Source organism: Bufo gargarizans, chromosome 1, assembly GCF_014858855.1.
Source record: "Bufo gargarizans isolate SCDJY-AF-19 chromosome 1, ASM1485885v1, whole genome shotgun sequence".
Taxonomy (NCBI): domain Eukaryota; kingdom Metazoa; phylum Chordata; class Amphibia; order Anura; family Bufonidae; genus Bufo; species Bufo gargarizans.
Genome location: NC_058080.1, coordinates 264,090,008 through 264,115,533, shown reverse-complemented (window position 1 = coordinate 264,115,533; position 25,526 = coordinate 264,090,008). Strand labels below are relative to the sequence as shown.

The 25,526-nt window shown below is 39.6% G+C and overlaps 1 protein-coding gene across 1 annotated transcript in view; it reads left to right on the top strand.

Moving 5' to 3' along the window:
- MMRN1 (multimerin 1) overlaps nucleotides 1-25,526 on the top strand; it is a 143,793-nt gene that overhangs the window by 112,603 nt on the left and 5,664 nt on the right. Inside the window, 6 exon segments of the mRNA XM_044302791.1 lie at nucleotides 4,911-5,017; nucleotides 7,032-7,133; nucleotides 11,749-11,925; nucleotides 16,095-16,972; nucleotides 16,974-18,048; nucleotides 18,735-18,881. Coding sequence (XP_044158726.1) covers nucleotides 4,911-5,017; nucleotides 7,032-7,133; nucleotides 11,749-11,925; nucleotides 16,095-16,972; nucleotides 16,974-18,048; nucleotides 18,735-18,881 — 2,486 coding nt within the window.

The window sequence follows — 25,526 nt, the reverse complement described above, 5'->3', positions numbered from 1 at the left end:
TTAATCAAGTCCTTTGGAGGAGTTAATCTGCCTAATCTCGCCCTACTGTCGCAGCCGCAACCTCTCCCTACGCTAATCAGAGCAGAGTGACGGGCGGCGCTATGTGACTCCAGCTTAAATAGAGGCTGGGTCACATGGTGCTCTGGCCAATCACTGCCATGCCAATAGTAGGCATGGCTGTGATGGCCTCTTGGGGCAAGTAGTATGACGCTTGTTGATTGGCTGCTTTGCAGCCTTTCAAAAAGCGCCAAGAAAGCGTCACAAAAGCGCCAAGAAAGCGACGAACACCGAACCCGGACATTTACGAAAATGTCCGGGTTCGGGTCCGTGTCACGGACACCCCAAAATTCGGTACGAACCCGAACTATACAGTTCGAGTTCACTCATCCCTTTTTGTGACTTATTTTGCAACTTTTTAAAAAGGTGTCATTGATTAATCTGGAGTGAGGCTCATTAAAATAGCTACTAATCCCATTTTACCAAGCAGTGTAAATGCTGTATTACATACAGTGATACAGCAGGTGATTGCTGGGAGGGAAGCATTCCTTCCTGACAACCACCTGCTTGTTAGTAGAGTGGTCTCCTTCACAGTATAGGGACAAGGGATCTCTAATGCCATTGCGCATCCCCATACTGACTAGTTGTTTGCTGGTAGCAGATTGTGATTAGACAGCACTATCTGACACTGGGAAAAGATCATTTTTTAACCAGTTTAAGGCTGAGTTCACACAGGCGTGACGGATTAGGTCTGGATGCGTTCAGTGAAACTCGCACTATTTTGCAAGCAAGTTCAGTCAGTTTTGTCTGCGGTTGCGTTCAGTTGTTCAGTTTTTTCCGCGTGGGTGCAATGCGTTTTGATGCGTTTTTCACGTGTGTGAGAAAAAAACTGAATGTTTACAAACAACATCTCTTAGCAACCATCAGTGAAAAACGCATCACACCCGCACTTGCTTGCGGATGCAATGCATTTTTCACGCAGCCCCATTCACTTCTATGGGGCCAGGGCGGCGCGAAAAACGCTGAATATAGAACATGCTGCGATTTTCATGCAACGCAGAACTGATGTGTGAAAAACAACGCTCATGTACACAGACCCATTGAAATGAATGGGTCAGGATTCAGTGCGGGTGCTAAGCGTTCACGTCACGCATTGCACCCGCGCGGAAATCTCGCCCGTCTGAACTCAGCCTAAAAATTTGGATTAATCAATGAACAAGCAAACGAGTAATCGGCGGCAGTATTATACTGCCAGATCATCACTAACGAGTGTTAATACGAATGCTTTTTAGCAATGATCTGGCAGACTATCTGCCAGTCTAATACAGTCTAAGGGCTGTTTCACACGAGCGGATGCCTTGCGTGACATCCGCTTCGTGAAAGAGTGCCAAGACCCGATGCAGACTGCAGAGGCACGGAGCAGTAACATGACTGATAATGCTCCGTGCCTCTCTGTGATCTCTTTACTACGAAATCACAGTGACAACTTTATCTCGCTGTGATTTCGTAGTAAAGAGATCACAGAGAGGCACGGAGCATTATCAGTCATGTTACTGCTCCGTGCCTCTGCAGTCTGCATCGGGTCTTGGCACTCTTTCACGGAGCGGATGCCACGCACGGCATCCGCTCGTGTGAAACAGCCCTAAAGAATGCAAAATGTCACTAAATGTTGCTTGAATAATCCCAAAAAGTCGCAAAAGTCATATTTTGCTAACTTTTTAAAGCCAGAATTCAGGAGTGCAGGGTTTAAAAAACATCCCCCTAGGGACTCTGATAACAAGTTTCCTAAAAACACAGTGGCAGAGAGTCAGAATAATGAACACATCAGATCCCTGATAGCTATTTCTCTGGTTTACAGCATATATTAAAGTCATGAACAAATACACATGAGCGATATGCCAAAATTCGATTTGGGTTTTATTGGACCAAAACAGTCAAAAATTTTGTTGAATTCAATTAGATTTGAATCAATTTGCTTACAAATAACTCACAGTTAGTTATGAATTAAAATGCAATAAAAAAATTCCCCCTGAGTCTTTTGACATTAACTTAAGAACTGGAGAAGACAGGTTTACAATGTTTAACTTTCACGCATTAAGCTACAATAGTTTTTGCCGTTTCCTAATCCAGCTGTGTAAATGAGATCTCTGGCTTTTTGTACACCATATTGCCTAGGCTGCAGGTTTTGTATAGGTCTAAAGTTACCAAACGTTTGTCAGAAATGTCTCAAATAAATGGACATATTTTATAACTAAGTCACACAAAAAAATTGACAAGAATGTATGCTTATACAAAACTGTGCAAAAGTTTTAGACAGCTGTTGAAAAAATGCCACAAAGTAAGAATGTATTCAAAAATTGAATTGTTTAGTTTTATCAATTAACAAAATGCAAAGTGAATGAAAAAAGAGAAATCTAAATCAAATCAATATTTGGTGTGACCACCCTTTACCTTCAAAAAAGCATAAATTCTTCTAGGTACACTTGCACACAGCTTTTGAAGGAATTCGGCAGGAAAGGTGTTCCAAACATCTTGGAGAACTAACCAGAGATATTCTGTGGATGTAGGCATGCTCAAATCCTTCTGTCTCTCCATGGAATCCCAGACAGACTTGGTGATGTAGAGATCAGGGCTCTGGGTTCCATATCATTACTTCCATGACTCCTTGTTCTTCTTTACGCTGAACATAGTTCTTAAAGGGCTTCTGTCACTCCACTAAACAAATTTTTATTTTTTTTGTCTCCTTAAAATCCTTATGCTGCGATTTCTTAATATATAGGGCTATTACTCCGTTTGGTTCAGTAGTTATATAAAAAAACTGACTTTTATAATATGCAAATTACCTCTCTAGCAGCAGGTAGGGCGGCTACCTGCTGCTAGCAGCGGCATCCTCCATTCATAATGACGCCCCCTCCTCATGTTGATTGACAGGGCCAGAGGACACGCTCGTTCTCTGACTGGCCCTGTCTGCGTTTTAAATCTCGTGCCGGTCTTCAGTTGGCGCAGGCGCACTGAGTGGAGGACGCTCGCTCGGCCGCTCCATACTCAGTGCGCCTGTGCTGATGACATCACATGTATACCCGGCGCAGGCGCACTGAGGATGGAGCGGCAGAGCGAGCGTCCTTCATTAAGGAGACAAAAAAAAAAAAGTGGAGTGACAGAAACCCTTTAATGACATTTGATGTTTGTTTGAGTTCATTGTCCTTCTGCAGAATAAATTTGAAGCCAATAAACCCCTCCCTGATGGTATTACATGATGGATAATCATCTGTGTGTATTTCTCAACATTGAGAACACCAATAACCCTGACCAAATTGCCAACACTGTTTGTTGAAATGCAGCCCTAAACTTCTAAAGAACCTCCACCATGGTTCAGTGTTGCCTGTAGACACTAATTATTGCACCGCTTTCCAGCCCTTCGACAAACAAATTGACTTATGTTGCAGCTAAATATTTCATTTTTCTGAACCCCAGTTTCTATGTTTTTATGCATAGTTGAGTCATTTGGCCTTGTTTTCACGTTGAAGATGTGACTTTCTGGCCAGGCTTCTCCAATGGTAGATGGGTAAACCTGGGTCCCAGTTGTTTCTTACATTTCTGAGCCCATGAAACTCCTGAACATGTTCTGATGTTGAAGGGAAGTAATCATGATGTGTGTTTCTTGGCAGACCATTGCATTTATGGTCATCAATGCGGTTAGGATTAATGGTTCCCTCAATGCTGAGAAATCTAGGCAGATACTTATCCAATAGCCAAAATTATTAAGTAGGCATCTGATTGGCTCCCAATTTATTCTGCAGCAGGACAGCAACTCCTAATATACAGCCAACGCCATTAAGAACTGTCTTCAATGTAAAGAGCCCTGATCTGAATATCATTGAGTCTTTCTGGAATTATATGAAGAAACAGAAGGATTTGAGAAAGCCTACAGAAGATCTGTGCTTAGTCCTTCAAGATGTTTAATACAACCTCCATGCTGAGTTCCTTCAAAAACTGCATACAAGTGTAGCAAGAATTTATGGTGTTTTGAATGCAAAGTATGGTCACACCAAATATTGACTTGATGTATCTTGTTCAATCATTTTGCATTTTGTTAATTGATAAAAATAAAGTATTAGGGATGAGCGAACCCAAACTTTACTGGTTTTGGTACGGCTTATGGGCAGTGGAGGAATCCTGTTATGGATTCCGTTATAATGGAATATAACGGAATTCTATAACAGAATGAAAAACGAAAGCCAGCCAAGCATAATGGATCCGTTTGGTTTCTATTATGAGTGACTTTGTTTTTTGTCCTGCATAACGGAAACCAGACAGATTCATTATGGGATTCCTAACCTGATTCCTCCACTGCCTGAACGCCGAACCTGTAAAGTTTGCTCATTCCTATAAATTATTAACACTTATATTTTTGGAAGAATTCCTAGATTGCGGCATTTTTTCCACTCCTGCCTAAACATTTGTACAGTACTATATATGCCAAAGTGTGCCAAAGATTTGCATATTGCCACCCTACTGACTCCCAATATCATAAGGCACTGTATTTTTAAATATTGTACTTAAAAAGTATGCTTAAAATGAACGATTATGAACGATTAGAAATATATTCGTCCCCTAGCAAAAAATGGGATACATTGGGGTATCTTCATACGATGGGTGAGAGTGCAGGAGATTATGAATAACCATGACTCTTCTCAGGTAGATTTGACTCTTTTCAAGGCCTGGGCTGCAATGATTATGATGCTGGTTCTCAGCAACCACTTACTTTTAGCTCATGATTGACACACCGCTGAAATCAGCATTTCTGTCACCATTTTATGCTGCCCTCAGTGAGGTCAGCATAAAGTTAATAACAGATTCCCTTTAAGAATACTTTTGTCTCCCAGATTCAGTATTTTTTTATATTCATTCAGGAGTCGAGTGATTTTGCAGCCTGTGTATAGACTGAAACATAAAATACTGACATCATTGGAGTGGAAATGCTGCCCAGGGTATAGTGGAGACCAGTGCAAAGTAACAGGTTTGGACTAACTTTATGTTATGCTTTTACCTATGCTAATATATATTGTATAAATCTAGGAACAAAAATTTGTTCAGAAGATTGAAAATCAGAAGATCTGAGCGTCGAGGAGTAATAATAACATTAAAAGTAGTAAATCAATTTTAATGCATACTGCATGCACTTGCATAACCACCAGATGTCTCTATTCTACCAAATTGTAAACTCTGCAATGGCAGGGACAGCAACCTTCAAAGTTGTGCAGAACATACTAGATAGATAGATAGATAGATAGATAGATAGTTGATACTGTATGCACAAATACTTGATGCCCAAATATGCATTATATGTAAATGGGAAGAGCCTTAGGGTCCCTTTACACGGGAGGACAATCTAGCAGATTGTCGGGAAGTAAGCGTTCCTTTGCGACAATCTGCTGATTGCTAGCAGAGGAGACCGCTGCATTTACATGCCCCGATCTCCTCCAGCTCCACCACAGTATGGGGAGGAGCGATCGCTAATGCCATTGCTTTTCCCATATTGTCTCATTTGTTTCTCGGCATCAGATTGTGTTTACACAGCACAATCTGCCTACTGTGCTGCACATAAGATACAATTACCCAATGAAGAAGTGTTTTGCTCGTTCATTGGGTAGGCTGTGGTGCATTTACATGGCAAGATCATCGTTACAAGTAACGTCGGTTAGCGATTAGTATTGGTCGAGCACCAAAGTGCTCAAGTAGAAAAAAATATGAGAATTCTGCTATATAGGAATACTTACTACTAGTGAGTATTCCTATACAGCAGACATTTCATATTATTATTATTATTTGTTTTAGGTAACTGCCTATGCAGCTCTATAGTGTAGTGGTTAACATTCTTGGCTGTTATGTAGAAGGTTGTGAGTTTGAATCCCGTCAGAAACTTTACAGAAATAGAGGTAAAATTATATTTATATAATTTTAAAATATATATATATATATATATATAATCATACTTCTGATTTATATGAATGCATAATATGTGGGAAACTACTACTGATGTTTTAGCTATAATATATTTACATATATTATAATATATTATATAGTCTAAACATATAATAATATATGTAAATATATTATGGCTAAAAACGTATACATAGGTTAAAATTAAACTTAGCCTCAATTTCTGAAGGGATTTAAACTCTCAATCTTCTGCATGATAGCCAAGAATGTTAGCTACTACACTATAGAGCTGCATGGCCAGTTATGTAAAAAAATAAAAAATAAATATGAGACTTCTGCTATATAGGAATACTCACTAGTAGTAAGTATTCCTATACAGCAGAAGTCTTATATTGTTTTTTCTTTTAGTACATGGCTATGTAGCTCTATAGTGTAGTGGTTAACATTCTTGGCTATAATGTAGAAGGTTGTGAGTTTAAATCCTGCCAGAAACTTTTCAGAAATAAATGCTAAATTAGATTTAAATACACTGACTCGAGAACACGCGATATTCGTCTGAACAAAGCAATACTCAAGCCGAACTTGTGTTCGGCCGAGCATGCTCGCCCAACGCTATTAGCGATCATTGTTTCAATTGTTGTCCCGTGTAAAGGGCCCATAAAGCTTTAGGATGCTATGTGCAAGATTATTTTGGCAGTACACACACACACAAAATACTGCTATATAACATACACACAAGTAATACTGCTATACAGTACACACATAGATTATTGCTATATGCTATACTAAGTTGTACAGTAGTATTGTTAAATGCTTTTCCCACATAATATCCCTATGTTGTCTACACTCATGAGACTGTTCTATACTCCACTGACATTTAGAATTGCCATACATTGTACTCTGTTAAGCCCAAAGGCTCCTCTGTAAACTAAGAAGATGCCAATATTCTAAACGACACATGGTAGATGCAGGGGGTATGGGGGCCTTTGGCTCAAGCTTATAATGATTTAAGTAATTAGCGTTTCTTGGTATAGAATACCATCACAGAAATAAACAGCAATATAAGTGCAACCTTACTACTTTGGTTTTAGCTCCACAGCTTCAAAAACAGGTACATCGGAACCAGGCAGAAAGCAGCCTTGCCATTAATGAGGTAGATCCTGAAGATAAGAGAACTTCAGCGTATGACCCAGGTAAACCTTTTAATGATGTTTATATGCTATGGAGATATAATATATATTTTAATAAAAGTGTAACAGAGTTGGCTATAGGGATTTTCTGGCCTAACAGTATTGAAGCCCGATCATTAGTGATTAGCAAAGATATCTTAAATTCGATTTGGCTGCTTTGTCGAATTTCACAAAGAAATTTGATTTGTCACGAATCACATTCCATTGTATGTACGGATGGAGTAGGGTTAACACCTGTTTTCTGAGATTTCTAAGTTGTGTTATCTAATCTAAGCAAACACCTTCAATTGCTTTTCAATGGCTTTTGTCTCAAGATAACATGATAAGTTAAGAAATTTGAGTCAAGAGCTGGAGTGCTAACCCTGTAGCAGGCACAATGACGGGGAACGCCGATGGCACTGCCCCCCCCCCCCCCCCATTCATTGAACCCTTCAGATGCCACGTTCATCACTGATTGCAGCATCTGACATTAAAATTGAAGCCTTTCAGGGGTTAATTTGTGTAAAAAAAATAATACTCACCTCATCCATTTGCTCGCGAAGAGGCTGTCATGGCCATCTTGATATCAAGCAAACATGATTGATAAAAAAGAAAATGACTGCACACCATTATACATAAAAACAATAGAGCTAAGAAATGGGGATCATTCTAAATAAAAGTGGTATCATACCTACTATAAATGAGTCAATGGAAGCTCTTAGCGCACATATTTGATCAAACGTGTATCAGGGCCCATATACCAGGCGTCAAGGTGGCTTCCGCAGATGGGTCCCTAACACTAATATACCACCTCTCTTGGACTTACCTAAGCTTACAATTTTCAGGGCAGTGTAGGAACCAGCTACATAAGTAGTCTGCTCAGAAGTCCCAGGTAGATGTGCGTTGTTCAGTCTAAAAGAGGCGATAACCTTTAATTGTCAAGATGAATCAAGCATGGATCAGCCAGGATTTCCACCCACCAATGCCGCCTCAGTCATTGGCCCAAAAGCAACTTAAGCAGGGAGGAAACATGACTTCAGATGGAAAGAAATGACGAATAGTCTAAAAAACAAATATATAGCACTATATTCAAAATAGTGCTATATATTTGTTTTTTTAGAATATTCGTCATTTTTTGCATCTGAAGTCATGATTCCTCCCTGCTTAAATTGCTTTTGGGCCAATGACTCATTGGCCCACAAGCAAGAAGTAGAGAGGATTTATGACGAATATTCTAAAAATGAATATATAGCACTATATTCTATAGTGCTATATTCGTTCTTGACCCACGCCTGTATTGATCGCGTAATATTCGCATATTATGCGATCATTACCTTGCTGATTTTCGAGTAAAAAAAAAAGAATGGAGAATATAGCGAATATTCGAATTTGTGAATATTTGACAAATATTCTACAAAATATTTGTGAAATAATGCGAATACTAATATTGCCCCTGCCGCTCATCACTAATTAGCAATACTGATGGATTATTGAGCAAATGCTGACCGAGTGAAGGTGTATTCTCCACAGACAGGATCCGTTTTTGTGGGTAATTGTTCTGATGGATCAGAGGAAGGGCAAATTAATCAGTGACGTCAACACAAACTTACTGCTGACACCCTCTCCACTCCGTTGGGGGGGCTCTACTTGTATAAGCGTTTAATAGAACAGGTTCTGTATACATCTGTGTGGAATCAGACGACCTGTAGGGCTGAGTTCATACTTGAGTTATGTGACCAGTTTTGGCCCCATGACTGCCCAAGTAAGTAAAGTGTGCAGTGATTCTAAGTGTGATGCCTGTCATCTGCATGTCATACTGACTCACAGTATTATTTCACTACCACAGCAGACTCCCCATGTGTGTTACTGAAAGGCATAGTGTTCTACACCACTATAAAGGCTCTCTTCAGCCAGGAAATAGCTGTTTATTAATGTAATTTGCCACAAAAAAAATTGTATCAAACCAAATTTTTCCCCAAAAATTTGGCGAACCGGCGAATCTCATTTTTTAAAAATTCGGTCATCTCTAATTATAAATCATATAAATCATAATGGTCAAAAATTTGTTCAGCCCAAAATACACTACAATGAAGACCTAATAAGCGGAAAGATAAATAGTCATGGTATCCATTATTATAGAACAAAATGTAACTGTCATTTCAGGTAATTTTCCAGAATATGCTGCCCTAAGAGGTGTACATGGGGAATAACAACATTTCTAGCCATTTTATGACATTTCTGAGCAAATGGTTGGAGGCTAGCTGGGATCAAGTCTTTCCATATACAGAACATGGAAAAACTGAAAAATCTACTCTCTAACTTCATATAGCACACCCTCAGAAGAAGCATCAGTAATGAAGGATATTACCCAATAGAACTAACCAGTTATCTGGAAGTTGGTTAAGACAGTAAATCACTTACTAGCAAGCAGCAGTTTCTGTGTTTGTGTGTCTCCAGCAGTCCATCTCTTCTCCTCCTTCACCCCCCTCTCCATAGAATTCTACGTAATCTGATTCTTCAGTGAGCAGGCAGCCCTTCACTAAAGAATGATCGGTGCAATGAATTGAGAGTTAGTGAAGAGGAGGGGGAACAGGTGATGAGCCCGATAAGTGTAGAAGGAAGCAGATTCTTTCTCTTGTAAGATATATTACAATTAAGATATAATTAAGATATTTCTTATTTTGACCTGTCCATTAATGGAAAAAACAAACAAACGAAAAGACATTTTCAAATATATAAAGAGCTAAAAACAAGATTAATCAAAGCTTTAATTTGTCTACTTACAAAGTAAATGATTTAACCTTCATTGAAGGACTATTAAAGGAATGTATCATCAGAAAATTCCAAGTGTTTATTATAACCATATTTTTCTAAATTTTTGTTGTTTTTCTTGGTGTTTTTTAATAGGACAATCTGTATCTTGAAATATTCAAATTTTTACAATAGTCACTAGAACAAACAAAATAGACTGATTCTTTCTGTTTCATGTGGCTCGCTTGTCTGCTTTGCTGTATAATGAGATGACAGATCCAACAGTCATCACATTATCATTAGAGGGCAGCGGATTTAACACCTTAAAGGGAGTCTGTCATCACAGTTTCACCTTTTTAACCCTTCCCATAGCTTTCTAGCAGCATTACAGTTGATAAAAACGTTACCTTTATAAGCAATCGTGGACTTATAAAACTGGCAAAAATCATCTTAGTAGGATATGCAAATGAGGGCTCGCAAGTGCCCAGGGGCGGCGTCAACCTCATAGGTGCCCAGGCAGCTAGTTAGTGCGCATGCGCATGCGCCGGCCGACGGACTCAGCGCGCAGGAGCGGGATCTCGGCGAGAGAAGAAGTAAGAAGATGGGCAGGCAGAGGGAAAGGATGGGCGGGCAGAGGGAAAGACTGGGCGGTGGGAAGCAACGATAAGGCAGAGCTGCCTGGGCACCTACGAGGTTGACACCGCCCCTGGGCACTTGCGAGCCCTCATTTGCATATCCTACCAAGATGATTTTAGCCAGTTTATAAGTCCACGATTGCTTATAAAGGTAAAGTTTTTATCAACTGTAATGCTGCTAGAAAGCTATGGGAAGGGTTAAAAAGGTGAAACTGTGATGACAGACTCCCTTTAAAGAATGGGCCTTATTTGGCAACAAGAATTCAATTCTTTTTCACACTTCCACAGTCAAAGGTCCATAACTTTTTTGTTTTTTCATTGATTTTATCAAAATGTTTTAATTCATTTTCTTTAGTCCGGCTAGGGGACTTCTCATCTTTAATAAAAAGCATTGGTAACCTGAGTATTCCAAGGCATTATTGACTGTCAGTAATAAACTGAACATTATAGCCATGGTAGCCCTTTGACCCTTTTTTAAGATACCATCGTCCACGTTCACTCAGAGGCAACCCCCTTATTCTACTTAACCACCTGGATGCCATGGTCATTATTTACTGGAGCAAATAGAGCTCCATCCCTGTACAGCAAGTGTGTTGAACATGCTCCTGCAAGACTTCAGGGCCAGGAGCGAGTACGTCTTCACTGCCTAGCACTGTCAGTCAAAGCAGTAGGGGCGCGGCTAGCAATGAAAATGAGAGGAGCCTCGGGTGCAGCAAGGTACCATTAGTATTAAAAAAAACACCCGTTTTCTCCACAATGGTGGCCTCAGATGGATATAGAACAAAGATCATTAGAATCTTCTGGCCAGCGTGCATCTGGCATGTAAGAAGGCTTCATCACGAGTGATGTGGTGACAGATTCTGAATCAGGCCTCAGGTTCAAAGCCAACTTGAGCTTGGCTCCCTCTTTCTAAGTTCCCCATATCAGCTATTGGAGCTCCATCTGTGGGACGCATGGCCTTGAAAATCAGAATTTTTTTCTGAGAGACTGTTTTGACAAATTAGGCCCAGCTAGCTTTTGTGCCTTTGCTTACTATGATTTTTTTTATAGTAGTTAGCAATAATTTAAGTGAAAGTGTCTTGTCGGAGCCCATCATCAGTCACTTATTTTTGCACAAACAATATAGAAAAAGTCCCTCTAAAGAGATAAAGATAAAGCCAGAGAATTGATGCCAATTGATTCTGCTAGGGTTTTTAGATCCATCATATTAAACTAATAGCTTTTGTTTTATTGTTCTACAACATGTTATGAAGCACTGCAGCAAAAACTGACTGAACAGATTTACAACCAAGAAATGAAGCTAATTCTTCTCCAAAGGAATGCTGAAAATATCTCATCAAGCTTGAGCAATGTGCACAGAACACTGTATTCTCTGGAAGAGAAAATCAACGAAGCAGATAAGGAGAAAAATCTGCCATCAGTCCTTAAAGGTAAATGTGCATCAAACCACTTCAGGTAAATCATATGTTTTAGTATTTTTTCTATGATGGAAAAACGTTGAAACAATGTTTATCTCAAATTCAGGATTGTTGATTTTAAAAATGAAATTTCTCCTGCAGTTTACTCGGCCAGCACAATAGAAACGAAGTGGCCACCTAGGGCCTCACTGAGGAGGGGGCACAAATTATGAATAAAAAAATAAATTAAAAAAAATTTAAATCAGCCTTCAAAGTTCTTAGCTAGTCAGACACTGTGTCAAAGTGCAGATAATGCTGTAAGTAATGGTGGCCAGGGAGCCAATGTATGCTTTACCTGCATTAAAGTGCTCATTGGTGTGGGAACAGCATTAGTCAAAAAGAAATAGACTTGCTACGTGACAAGCAGCCAATATAAGTAATAAGATCCTCCTTCTAGAGGGAATTGCTTGATAGAATAAGCAACAAGTGTGTGTTTGTGCATCCTGAAACTTCTGCCTTGGGCACCTAAATATCTAGACCTGCTTCTGATTTGTATCTACTGCAGTGTCATACTAGATAGGTCATCAGTATCTGATTGGTGAAGATCCAACACCGGGACCCCCCAATGATCAGTTGTTCCTCTGAGCGCCACGGCCTTCTCTCTTCTTTTCCTAGGCCAGTGATGTCACATTCATTGATCGCAAGTGAATGGGGCTGAGCTGCAATACCAAGCACAGATGCTATACAATGTACGGTGCTGTGCTTGGTAAGCTGGGGGGAGGAAGCGACGCTCACAGGAGCACCGCTGCCTTTTCAAAACAGCTGATTGGCGGGGATCCTGGGTGCCACTGAGCTAGTCAATAAAATGTATCTGTACAGCGCCACCTCCTGTTTGTTCTTTTCTTCACTTCTCAGTTTTAGTCTTCAACTGCCACCAGCCATAACTTCTGTTAGAACCTGTGGCGGTTACAGGGAAAATCTAAAGCAGAAAGAACGTGCCCCCTGAGCTGCCAGCCTGGATAGAATCTAGCAGAATAAGTAGGGCAATGAATGGGGAGAAGTGTGGATCTAGTTTGTCATATACTATATGTTGTGTGATTTAATATATAATTTTTTTTTATATTAACCATGACTTAACCCTTTGAGGACCTTGCAATTTTATTATTTGCATTTTCGTTTTTCATTCCCCGCCTTCCCAGAGTGATAACTTTTTTATTTTTCTGTTCACGTAGCCATATGATGGCTTATTTTTTGCAGGAAAAGATATACTTTCTAATGGCACCATTTATGGTTGCATACAAAGTAGATGGAAGTGGTGAATAAAAAATTCTAAATGGGGTGAAATTGGGGAAAAAAAGACGCAATTCTGCATTTTTTTTTATTTTTACATTTTTTATTTTATATGGCAATCACTATTCAGTTAAATTTTCCTTTTGCCTTTATTCTCCATGTCAGTTTAATTACAATGATACCACACATTTTCTTACGCTTTAATACAGAAAAAAAAAAACCATGAAAAAAAGTTTTTTTTTCATCAACATTTCTGACCCCTATAACTTTTTTGTAGTTATTTATGAGTCAGGGCTCATTTTTGGGGTCAATCTTAACTCTTTTAATGATACCGTTTGAAGTGTGTGTGACTTTTTAATCAGTTTTTATTTCATTTTTGGGGGTAAAAAATTGCCCATTTTAATTTTTTTTTCCATTACACTAAGGATGCCCAACCTGCAGTCCTTCAGCTGTTGCAAAAGGGCAACTTCCAGCATGCCCTGAAAGCTGTAGGCTGTCCAGGCATAATGGAACTTGCAGTTTTGCAACAGCTGGAGGGCCGTAGGTTAGACATTCCTGCGTTACGCCATTCGCCGTATGGGATTAATATTGCTATATTTTAATAGTACAGGCATTTTTGCATGTGGCGATGCTCATTATGTGTATACTTTTTATTGGTAATTTATTTTGATTTTGGGGAAAGGGGGGAGATTTGAACCAATTTTCACACATGGTTGCTAGGAGATGATAGGGATGAGCAACCCCATTAAAGTCTAATCACTGTATTATTTTCCCTTATAACGTGGTTATAAGGGAAAATAATAGAATTCTTATTACAGAATGGTTACTAAAATGTGGCTTGAGGGGTTAAAAAAAAAAATAATTAACTCACCTCATCCTGTTGTTCGCGCAGCCGGCATCGTCTTCTTTCTTCTTCTTTCAGGACCTGCAAAAGGACCTTTGATTACGTAATCGCGCTTACCACGTGGTGAGCGTGGTGACTTCAGCACAGGTCCTGCTGAATGAAGATAGAAGGATCTTCTGTCTTCATTCAGCAGGACCTGCACTGACGTCACCGTGCTCACAACGTGGTAAGCGTGATGACGTAATCAAAAGGTCGTTTTGCAGGTCCTGAAAGAAGAAGAAAGAAGATGATGCCGGCTGTGCGAACAAGAGGATGAGGTGAGTTATTATTTATTTATTTTTTAACCCCTCAAGCCACATTTTAGTAACTAATTCTGTAATAAGAATTCTATTATTTTCCCTTATAACCATGTTATAAGGGAAAATAATAAAATCTACAGAACACCGATCCCAAACTTCAGTGAAGAAGTCTGGGTTCGGGTCTGGGTACCACATTCAGTTTTTTATCATGCGCGTGCAAGACGCATTGCACCAGCGCGATAAAAACTGAACAACGCAATGACAGTCAAAACTGACTGAAATTGCGTGTGCACTCGCGCGGGGTTCCCACAATGCACGCGCGATGCATCCGGAGCAAATTCGGGACGCCCGTGTGAAAGAGGCCATAGAAGTGAATAGGGTTTCAGTGAAAAACTCATTGTATCCGGAAGTAAGTGCAGATGCAATGCGTTTTTCACTGATGGTTGCTAGGAGATGTTGTTTGTAAACCTTCAGTTTTTTATCACGAGCGTGAAAAACGAATCAAAACGCATTGCACCCGCGAGGAAAAAAGAAACATTGAATGATACCCATATATGCCCATTGAGTACTTTAGAGAGAGAGAGAGACTCATGAATGATGAACTCCCCTCTAACAATTTAGAGAGCTTTAATAAGGTATTTGTTAATTAGCATAATTAAATTAGAGAACCTTTTTGTTATAGAGCAGGAGGAGCTGAACAGATTGATATATATAGTTTTGTGAAAAAAGATTTAGCAAAACGTAATTTTTTTTTTTTGTTCAGTTGTACATGGAGGCTGTCTTATCAGTGATTGATAGAGCTTTTGCAGAGAGAGCTGTAAGTCACTGGGGGCACAGGGGAGTTTTAAATGTAGAATTCAAAAGTTCTACTGAATCTCGTCAGCTCATCCTGTTTTATAACATGCTGCCCCGAGAATGCGCTGCATTTTACAGTGACAGGTTCTCTAATCAGTAATTCTCTATTGTGGGAACTTGGACAGAAATTCTACTAATAGAACACAGCCCCTGATATTATTCTCCAAATTACATTAAAGGAAACCTAGTGATTGTCATTGTATTCTGCTTATGCTAGACGCAAATGTTCATTTTTTTATGAAGAAGCAACAATCTCTTTCTGCACTGTTGATCGTGTGTTGGAGAACCTCAGTTAATATGCTCAGTGTGCTTTTTGTGAGCATACTGCCCATATACATACATTTGAACAGCAACAATTACCTACAGATTTACAAGTCATTTTTGTACTATAAATGCAAAATTTGTGATGTTTTGTATGAACTAGAGTCAATTTCCACTGAGTTAAATAGACTAATGCATACTCAAATCAAAATTAAAGTAGGTACATTAAAGAAAAACTGTTACCATAATACGCAGTGCGATCTGCAGGCAGTGTGTTATAGAGTAGGAGAAGCTGAGCAGAGTGTAATACGGTTTTATGGGGAAAGATGCAGCAAAATTTGTAATGGATACATGAAATATCTGCAGTTTCTTAGTTCAGTAGCCAAATGGGCGGTCTTTTCATTGATTGGCAGCTAATTCTGTATTAATGTGTATACATAACTATCTATCTGATAAGTCCTCCCACTTGGGCAACTGAATTTAGAGAGAAATGAGATTTAAATGAATGACAAGTTTTGCTGAATCTTTTTCCATAAAGCTATAAATCAATCTGCTTAGCAGCTCCTTCTCTATAGTATGCTCTCTACGATTGCACTGAATTTCATGGTGAGAGGTCCTCTTTAATTATTTTCCTTTATCTTCCTTTATTTTAGATTTGAAATCGAAAAGTTTTACTGACCTAATCAAAGAAATAGTTAAGGATCAGCTGACAGTGCTGCAGGAAGACATGAAGGAAACAGTAGCTCAACTGTATAAAAGTATGTCTGAAATATCTTTAGACGTTGAAAGGACCAAGGAATTTGTGAAAACATTGAATGATACAATAATCTCTACCCATGAGAAGTGTGTACAAGAAGAAGAGAGCAAGGCAACGATGGACGATGTGGTAGAACTCAAGAATCGAATTAAGACTTTAAAAAATACAGCTTTTGTTTGCACAACGTCTTTTAAAGAAATGGAGGCAAAGCATTTGGCACTAGAAAAGGAATTAGAACATGAGAAATCACGAAACAGGGACTATTTTGAGTCATTGAATAGCACTCTAAGCAAAATAAGAGAAATTCATAGTCAAATGTTAACTGAGGAACATACAAAGGAGCCAACAGTCTCAGTAGAAAGTAATCCTATGAATGATAATATAACTGAATATCTTATTATTTTGCAAGAAAGATTGAAAAAGCAGAATGTAATGATGCTTTCACTATTTGATGATATTAATTCACAAGATGGCAAAATCAATAATCTTACAATAATGTTGGATCTTCAGAGGCAATCGATTGAGAAAGCCTGTGAAGACAGATTTTCAACTTGCAAGAATGATTTCCAGAAGCAGTTAAAGGGAGCTGAAGAGACTATGCATGTCTTAAACAAAACTGTATCTGATGTGGTCCTTCCTCTGGATGACAAGATTGATAAAATGAATGAGCAAATAAACGATTTGTGTTATGACATGGACATACTGCAACCATTAATAGAACGAGGGGCACCATTTAGTATGACAACTGAATATGAACATAAGACTGATATTAGGTGAAGTCAACAACCAGATTAAGAATATAACAGAATTCCTCAAGGACCTAGGCTCTAGAATGCAAGAACTTGCTAAAGGTCAGGAAGAACTTCACAGCAAGGCAGAAGCTCGAGAGCAGATTTTTGAAAGGCGTCTAAGTGAGTGCCTCATGGAAGTTGAAGATGGCCTTAACAGCACTATGGATGTAATAAATAATGCTGTTGATTCTATCCATGATAATTTTGTTATGACATCAACCATATCTGACATGGAAAATGTAGCTGAACTTTACTATAATGCAACAAATGAGAAACTGGAAAATATAATGTTGGCCATTCCACAGTTGAACAATACCTTGCAGAGCCTGGTCAAAGAATCAGGATCAAGTCAACAAGATGTACATTATACCAAGGTGTCAAATGAAAATAACATCAACTTGTTGACTTATGTTGAGCTTTCTCAAAAGATAAATGCCATGCAAATCAGATTAGAGCAAAATCAATTAAACATGACCCACATGGAAGAAAAACTGCAACTTTCAGAAACTAAGGCAAACAGCTGCCAAACACGGGTACAAAGTATAGAGTCCCAAGTAAATATACTCATCACTAACCCTACAACTTCACCAAAGAATAAAAAGGATGAGGTGATCTCAAAAGGCAACTTCCAACAAGATGTAAACACAAGAGTTAAGGCCCTTGAATTTAAAACAGTACGAATGTCATCAAGTATACCACAACTAAATAAAACAGCCAATGAGGCAAAAGCCTTGTGTCAAAGCATTTTCATCACTGTTAAGAAATTCAATAACAGTACGCCCCAATTAATTAAAGCTGCCCAGCCAAATATTACACATTTACAGAAAGGTTTTGAGGAGCTAATTCGTTCCTTAGTAGAAATAAAAATGGAAACAGTCTTGTCAAATCTGACTTACTACGTTGATAGTTCACTATCTGACGTGAGAAATAACATTGCTAAACTTCAAAAACAAATGAAGGCTCCTGCAAAGAAGACAGTTCCACCTAAAAAAAGCATGATCAATCCAACTGCATCTGCCATTGGACGAAGTCAAAGAAACACTGATATAGCAGATCAAGGTACATAATGAAAGCATGTGCTTGAAAGCTCATATATAGAACAGTGACTCAGTGGTTTAGTGATATTGCTTCGTGGCAATAGGGTCATGGGTTCAGATGTCACCAAGGACAATATTTAAATGGAGTTTGAATGTTCCCTCAAATGTGTAGATTTCCTCTAGGTATCAGTGTTGCTTCTCACACTCCAACAACATATTGGTAGCCTAACTGACTTCCTATAAAACTGGCCTGAGGGAAGAAAATATTAGAAGTTGCCACAGTGTTCCTTGACCATTTCTATAGGTCACAGGGGTCTAACTCTGGATACTTTAGAATAGGAGATACATAAAAAATGGGGGATGCTCGTTGGGTGCCATATTTTAGAGCTGCTCTACCGTAGAAGCAATGCTTCTGTAAATAACCCCTATACAAATAACTGCCATATGAGAGACTTCACAGAGCACCATGCAGCACACATTGAATGCAGGAGGGAGGACATGTCTTAAATGTGCATAAGACCTGATTCTGGCATTACTTTCCATATCTTAACCATATTATCTATTTAGCATTGAGAATTCTATTTGAGATCAGTCATCAAAATTTTTAAGATGTTTTGAATATTATATTTTTTGTTAAAAAAAAGCAAAATTGTAGGACGCTATTCAATTACACTCCAAGACATTTCATCTTGCTATTTCTCTTAATAGATGCATATTTAAGTTGCAACAGTGGACCTTGTTTAAACGGTGGAACCTGCATTAATGACCTAAAAGGCTTTACATGCGCCTGTCGTCATCCTTTTGGTGGAGTGAATTGCAGTCTGAAGATGTCGGATGACAATACTCAGTCTTTAGGCAAGTATTAATTTATCTATTTCTAACCCTGTTTGTCCATACTGTACATGCTATGAATAAGAAAGATGAGCACAGAAAGCATAGATGAATTAGAGGCACAAGTTCATTAGAGACCGTTCAGTATTTGGTTATTGAACAAAAAGGATTTCCTCAAGTTGTTTCTTATATAGGAAAATCAGCAGTTGATGGATTGGAGGACCACCAACTGACAGTAAAGTAGATTTCTTCTCACTCCACTGTCAACAGCTAGCAAACAGTTGACACTTCTTGCCAGACTAGACACAGAACAGGGAATGTATACACTCCCTCACTGTTGACAGGGGTGGGATTCAAATTTTTAACAGGTTCCCTACTCAATAGCAGGCATACGATGTCACGACACATGTTTATATATACATACACAATACATATCCAACACACATACATATAAATGGTACACATACATAAATACACCATATATACGATACACACACATATCACCCAATTTTCAACAAGTCCAAAGAGCTAAACTATCAGAGGCGTGCAAAGCTCATCACAACAAGCTTTTTAAAGCGCTGGCCCACACCTCTAACTCCACATAATGTATATCTGCCTAGTCTCCATTGTGCCCCCCACACAGTAGTTATGCTAGATCTGGGATGGTTGGGAGGTATGCCTCCATAATGTGCCTCCGTAAATGTCCCCAGTAGATGCCCCTATAATCCCACATTAGGTGGCAGTATAACTGCCACCATAGTGCCCCCATGATGTGCCAGTATAAATGCCCCCATAGTGTCCCCCATGATGTGCCAGTATAAATGCCCCCATAGCTTCCCCATAAAGTGCCAGTATAAATGCCCCAGTAGGTGCCCCCATGATTTGCCATTGTAAATGCCCCCAGTAGATGTCCCCATGATGTGTCAGTATAAATGCACCCAGTAGAGGCCCCCAGATGTTCCACTAAAAATTCCCCTAGTAAATGCCCCCAGATGTGCCAGTATAAATGCCCCCATAGTGCGCCACTGTGGCAAAAAAAAAACACACACTTATACTCACCTCCACACTGGCAGCAATGCGATGCAGGCCTCTTCCAGCATGTGTCCTGCACACTATGAAGCCTGGCTCAGGTGGACATGATTATGTCATCTCGGCGCCTGCACCGGCCTTTGATAGGCGCCTCTCCCTTGCCCTGCTGCAGTGTTCATCTGTATTGCTGTCCTGAGGACGGCGATACAGATGAATGTAGGGAGATGAGTGCCTCCACAATGGAAGCGCTCATCTCCAGCTGCCGCCACCAGAGTGCCGGGTCAGTACTCAGCTGGTAACATGGTTCTCCGATCTGGCTGTAATTTTAACAACCAGATCTGGAGAACCGAAGGTAAACGGCTGAATCCCATGCATGACTATTGAACACTAGAGACTTTAACACCAATGCCTCCACACTGGACATAATGAAAATTTAAACCTTCACACCATTGTTCAGAGAACTAAATCAACCTCCTTCCTAATAGAACTTCTTTACTTTGTCAACCATAGAGTTAATTCTCCCTAATGGCACTAGAGTACAGGGTCTGTTCCCTCACTGAACTCCTTACCATTGACCAGTGTAGTTAACCCACTTTCATTTCTTCTCCTAGACATCACAGAATTTAAACTTAGCACCATCAAATTTGACACCAGCTGTGAATAACCCCTCCTCACAACAAATGTTGAATTCAACCTCAACTACACCCTCAGACATCAGGGAGTTAGGCTACTTTCACACTACTGGCAGCTTTCTCCGACATGTCGTAGTTTTATTCCGGCCGCCTCTCGTCATGTTTGCCGTGCTGCTGCCGGAACTCTGGCCCACCCCCATTATAGTCAATGAGGCCAGAGCAGACCTCCAGCAGCATGCGTGCACTAGCGGCAGCACGGATTCGGCAGGTTGTTTCTTCCCGCTGGAACAGCCTGCTGGAAAAGGCTGCCGCTAGTGTGAAACTAGCCTTAAAGGAGTTGTCTCACTTCAGCAAATAGAATTTTTCATGCAGCGAAAGTTAATACAAGGCACTTACAAATGTATTGTGATTATCATAGTACCTCCTTTGCTGGGTTGAATCATTTTCCCATACCATTATGCACTGCTCGTTTCCATAATTACGACCACCCTACAATCCAACAGTGGTGGCCGTGCTTGCACACTATAGGAAAAAGTGCTGGCCACCGCTGCTAGTGGTCAGGGCGGTCGTAACCACTGAAATGAGAAGTGTACAATTTGATGGAAAAAAATTAAATAGCCTGCAAAGGAAGCAATATTTGCAATCACAATACATAGTAAGTGTCTTGTATCAACTTCCACTACATGATAAATGCCATTTACTAAAGTGAGACAACCCCTTTAAACACATTTTTGCCTAATAGAAACAGGAATGTAAAGGCCATGTAAACCTCCACAACAATTTTTTGCTAATGTTTCTAAACTAAAAAATAAGACAAATTTATAAATAGTCTTAATCTTACTCACACGGGTAAGATTTCCGCGCAGGTGCAATGCGTGAGGTGAACGCATTGCACCCGCACTGAATCCGGACCCATTAATTTCTATGGGGCTGTTCACATGAGCGGTGATTTTTACGCATCACTTTTGCGTTATGTGAAAATCACAGCATGTTCTATATTGTGCGTTTTTTATGCAGCGCAGGCCCCATAGAAGTGAATGGGGCTACGTGAAAATCGCAAGCATCCGCAAGCAAGTGCGGGTGCGGTGCAATTTTCACGCACGGTTGCTAGGAGACAATCGGGATGGGGACCCGATCTTTATGATTTTCCCTTATAAAATGGTTATAAGGGAAAATAATAGCATTCTGAATACAGAATGCATAGTACAATAGCACTGGAGGGGTAAAAATAAAATAAAAAATAATTTAACTCACCTTAATCCACTTGTTCACACAGCCAGCATCTCTTCTGTCTTCTTCTTTGAGGAATAGGACCTTTGATGACGTCACTGCGCTCATCACATGGTCCATCACATGATCTTTTACCATGGTGATGATCATGTGACGGACCATGTAATGAGCGTAGTGACGTCATCAAAGGTCCTATTCCTCAAAGAAGAAGACATAAGAGATGCTGGCTGTGTGAACAAGTGGCTTAAGGTGAGTTAAATTATTTTTTATTTTTTATAACCCCTCCAGCGCTATTGTACTATGCATTCTGTATTCAGAATACTATTATTTTCCCTTATAACCATGTTATAAGGGAAAATAATACAATCTACACAACACCTAACCCAAACTCGAACTTCTGTGAAGAAGTTCGCGTCTGGGTATCACATTCAGTCTTTTATCACGCGCGTGTAAAACACATTCCACCCGCGCGATAAAAACTGGACAACGGAACGCAATCGCAGTCAAAACTAACTGCAATTGGGTACCTACTCGCGCGGGTTTTCCGCAACGCATCTGGACCTTATCCGGACACGCTGTGAAAGAGGCCTTAATGGAATCTGTCACCAGGAAATTAACTTATAAACCAGTGCTGTGCCTTGCAGAGTTAGCTCAGCTGAATGTATTAAATACATTTTACTTAATGATCCATTGATTCATTATGAAGAAAAAGTTATTTTAATACATATGCAAATTAGCAATTAAGTGCACCCTTGCTCCTACTTCCTCTGCCAGCCCCTCCTTGTCCTTCATGTTTGACAGGGCCATGCAAGATGACTATGTAGGAACCTGGCCTTATCAGTAGAAAAAAAAAAAAAAAAGAGAAGTATGGGCTGGCAGGGGAAGGCAGAAGAGCAAGGGTACACAGAGTGACTTGGACCCACGTAGGTTGCACTCAACTGTTCATTTGCATATGTATTAAAAGTATGTTTCCTCCAGAATTAAGCAACGGATCACAAAACGAAAAGTTTTGCATTTAGCTAAGCTAGCTGTACAAGGCATTGTGCCTGGTTTAACAGTGAATTTCCTGACTCCCATTAGTAATTAATTTTTTTTTTTACTGTTTTTCTGCCTGTATGTGCCTATGCAGACCTGTTTTCCTCCATGGTGACAGACAACAAATATACCCTGTGTAGTCTGATTTTACAGTCATACTGCATTTCGTATGTCCTCCTGTTTCTATGGAGGGAATAACAAAAGAATGGAATTGAGCATGAACCTAGGGTCAGACTACACAAGGTTTGTAGAGAAACCTAAATCTGCTTAGCAGCTATATAAATACTGTAAAATAGTAAAACATTTTAATGAAAATAAATGAAGTTGCCTTTTTCGTTGTAGATGCATTGGTGTGATTTAACCTCTTCAGGACACATGACGCATCGGTACGGCATGTTGTCCTGGCACTTAAGGACACATGACGTACCGGTACGTCATGTATAGTTCCGATCACCGCCGCCCGGTGCCTGCTCAAATCATTGAGCAGGCACCTTGGCTAAATGCGCAGGAGGGGGGTTGCGGCTTTTACCTGTGGTTGTGGCGGTGATCGGGCGTGCCATCGGGAACCCATGCGGCTGAAGGGGGGACCCGATGGCATGGAAGGCAGCGCAATGCCTTCCTTAGGCATCTGCGCTGCCTTCCGGTGACGAGCCTGTGAGATCCAGCTCCCTGGATCTCCCAGGCCGGAAGCTTTATGAGTAATACTCACTGTATTACTCATACAGACAATGCATTCCAATAGTTAGACCCCCAAAAGTTGAAGTCCTAAAGTGAAAAAATAAAGTGAAAAAATTAAGTTTCCCCCCAAAAAATTAAAAGTTTCAAGTAAAAATAAACAAAAACGGCATTTTCCTCAAATAAAGTGAAAGAAAAAGGTAAAAAATAGGGGGAAAAAGGTAAATTTTAAAATTAGATCTCTATTTTTCATTAATTCTTGTGGAACACCTAAAGGGTTAACGACGTTTGTAAAATCAGTTTTGAATACCTTGAGGGGTGTAGTTTCTAGAATGGGGTCATTTTTGGGAATGTAAAGTAATAATGTAAAGTAATAACTATTTTTGGAGTTATTACTATGTATTATAAAAGTAGAGAAATTGAAACTTGGAAATTTGCAATTTTTACAAATTATTGGTAAATTTAGTATTTTTTTATAAATAGAAATTATTTTTTTTTTACTTCATTTTACCAGTGTCATGAAGTACAATATGTAACGAAAAAACTATCTCAGAATGGCCTGGATAAGTCAAAGCGTTTTAAAGTTATCACCACTTAAAGTGACACTGGTCAGATTTGCAAAAAATGGCCTTTGTCCTTAAGGTGAAATAAGGCTGTGTCCTAAAGGGGTTAAAGGAATGGTCGCAAAGGTGTACATGGTATATAAAGAGATATTTCTATCCTAAATGTGATCGCATATGGCTAGCCTATTCCATCGCTGGGACCCCACAATCTTGAGAATATAGGGGGCACAGTGCTGTTGTGGTACTGTGTTCCCTTCATAGATTTTCTGTCACAGTAAAGGTGCATTTAGACAGGACGATGGGCAGTAGATTATCAAGAAGGAACCGTTGCTTCCTGACAGTCAGCTGCTTGTTCAGTGGGGGTGAAGTTCTGCCTTTACATGCATTGTTCACCTCCACAGTATGAGAACGAGGGATCTATATTGTGATCGCTCACCCTCATGCATCTGCATTGTTTCTGGGCAGCAGATTGCATTGTAGATGGCACAATCTGCTGCTCAGAAACCATAATTTATGTGCTTGCACTAACGACCATTTAACTCAGTGAATCAGCGTTTTGCTCGTTGCTTAGATGATCAGCTGCCCACTTAGAGGGGCAGATTATTGGAAACGAGTGCATGCAGGAACGTTCATTCAGGACAATCTGCCCGATTATCTGCCTATCTAAATCCACCTTAACACTCCAATAAGCGGACTCTGTATGGAACTGTGGTGCAGTCCCTTTCAAGTCATAGTGATGGACAACAATTCTCTGTGCAGCTGGATGCCTGGGAGCACCAGGCAGGTGGGAGCAGGAAAAACTGTAAATCAGTGCTGCAGCCCCATAAATTGATTACATATTCTAGCCATGTGTAATCACTTTTTAAGATGGGAATACCCCATTAAACTTCCACTTCCCTATCGACATGAGGAGATTTTTATCCTGGTTCCCCAACTGAAACAAAAGATGTACACATCCCTTTTTGCTGGACACTACAGAATTTCAGGGGAATTATTATTATTTTTTTTTATTATAGCATTGTACTCATTTTGTGCTAAAAATATCTATTTTTTAATTTGGTCTTTCTTAGAAATATGAAGTCATTTTTTCTTAACGGAGCTGAGATGCTCTAGTAGAACCCTTTGGATTTTCTGTCTTTTCTGTCGTACTCCTTATCTCTGCTCTCTGACATAAACACATAAACACATAAACACTCATTATAGCTCAGTTCTTATCTCACTGATAAGAATGTGGCTTCAATAAGTGTTTATGACCTCTTGGTAATTTACAGATAAGGGTTACTAGATGACCTCACAAAGTGAAAGTGAAAGTAGTAGTCACACAGCTAGAAAAGTACTTCACCCTTTGTGACAGAACAGCTCAATATTTTTAATAAAGGCCAATTGAAAAAATAATGTTTGCCAAACATGAGTCACATGCTATCATAAACAAAAATTGCTTCTGAAGGTGTACATAGCCTTTAACCTCTTTTCCCAAAGGTGTCAGGGAATTTAGACTCCCCCAA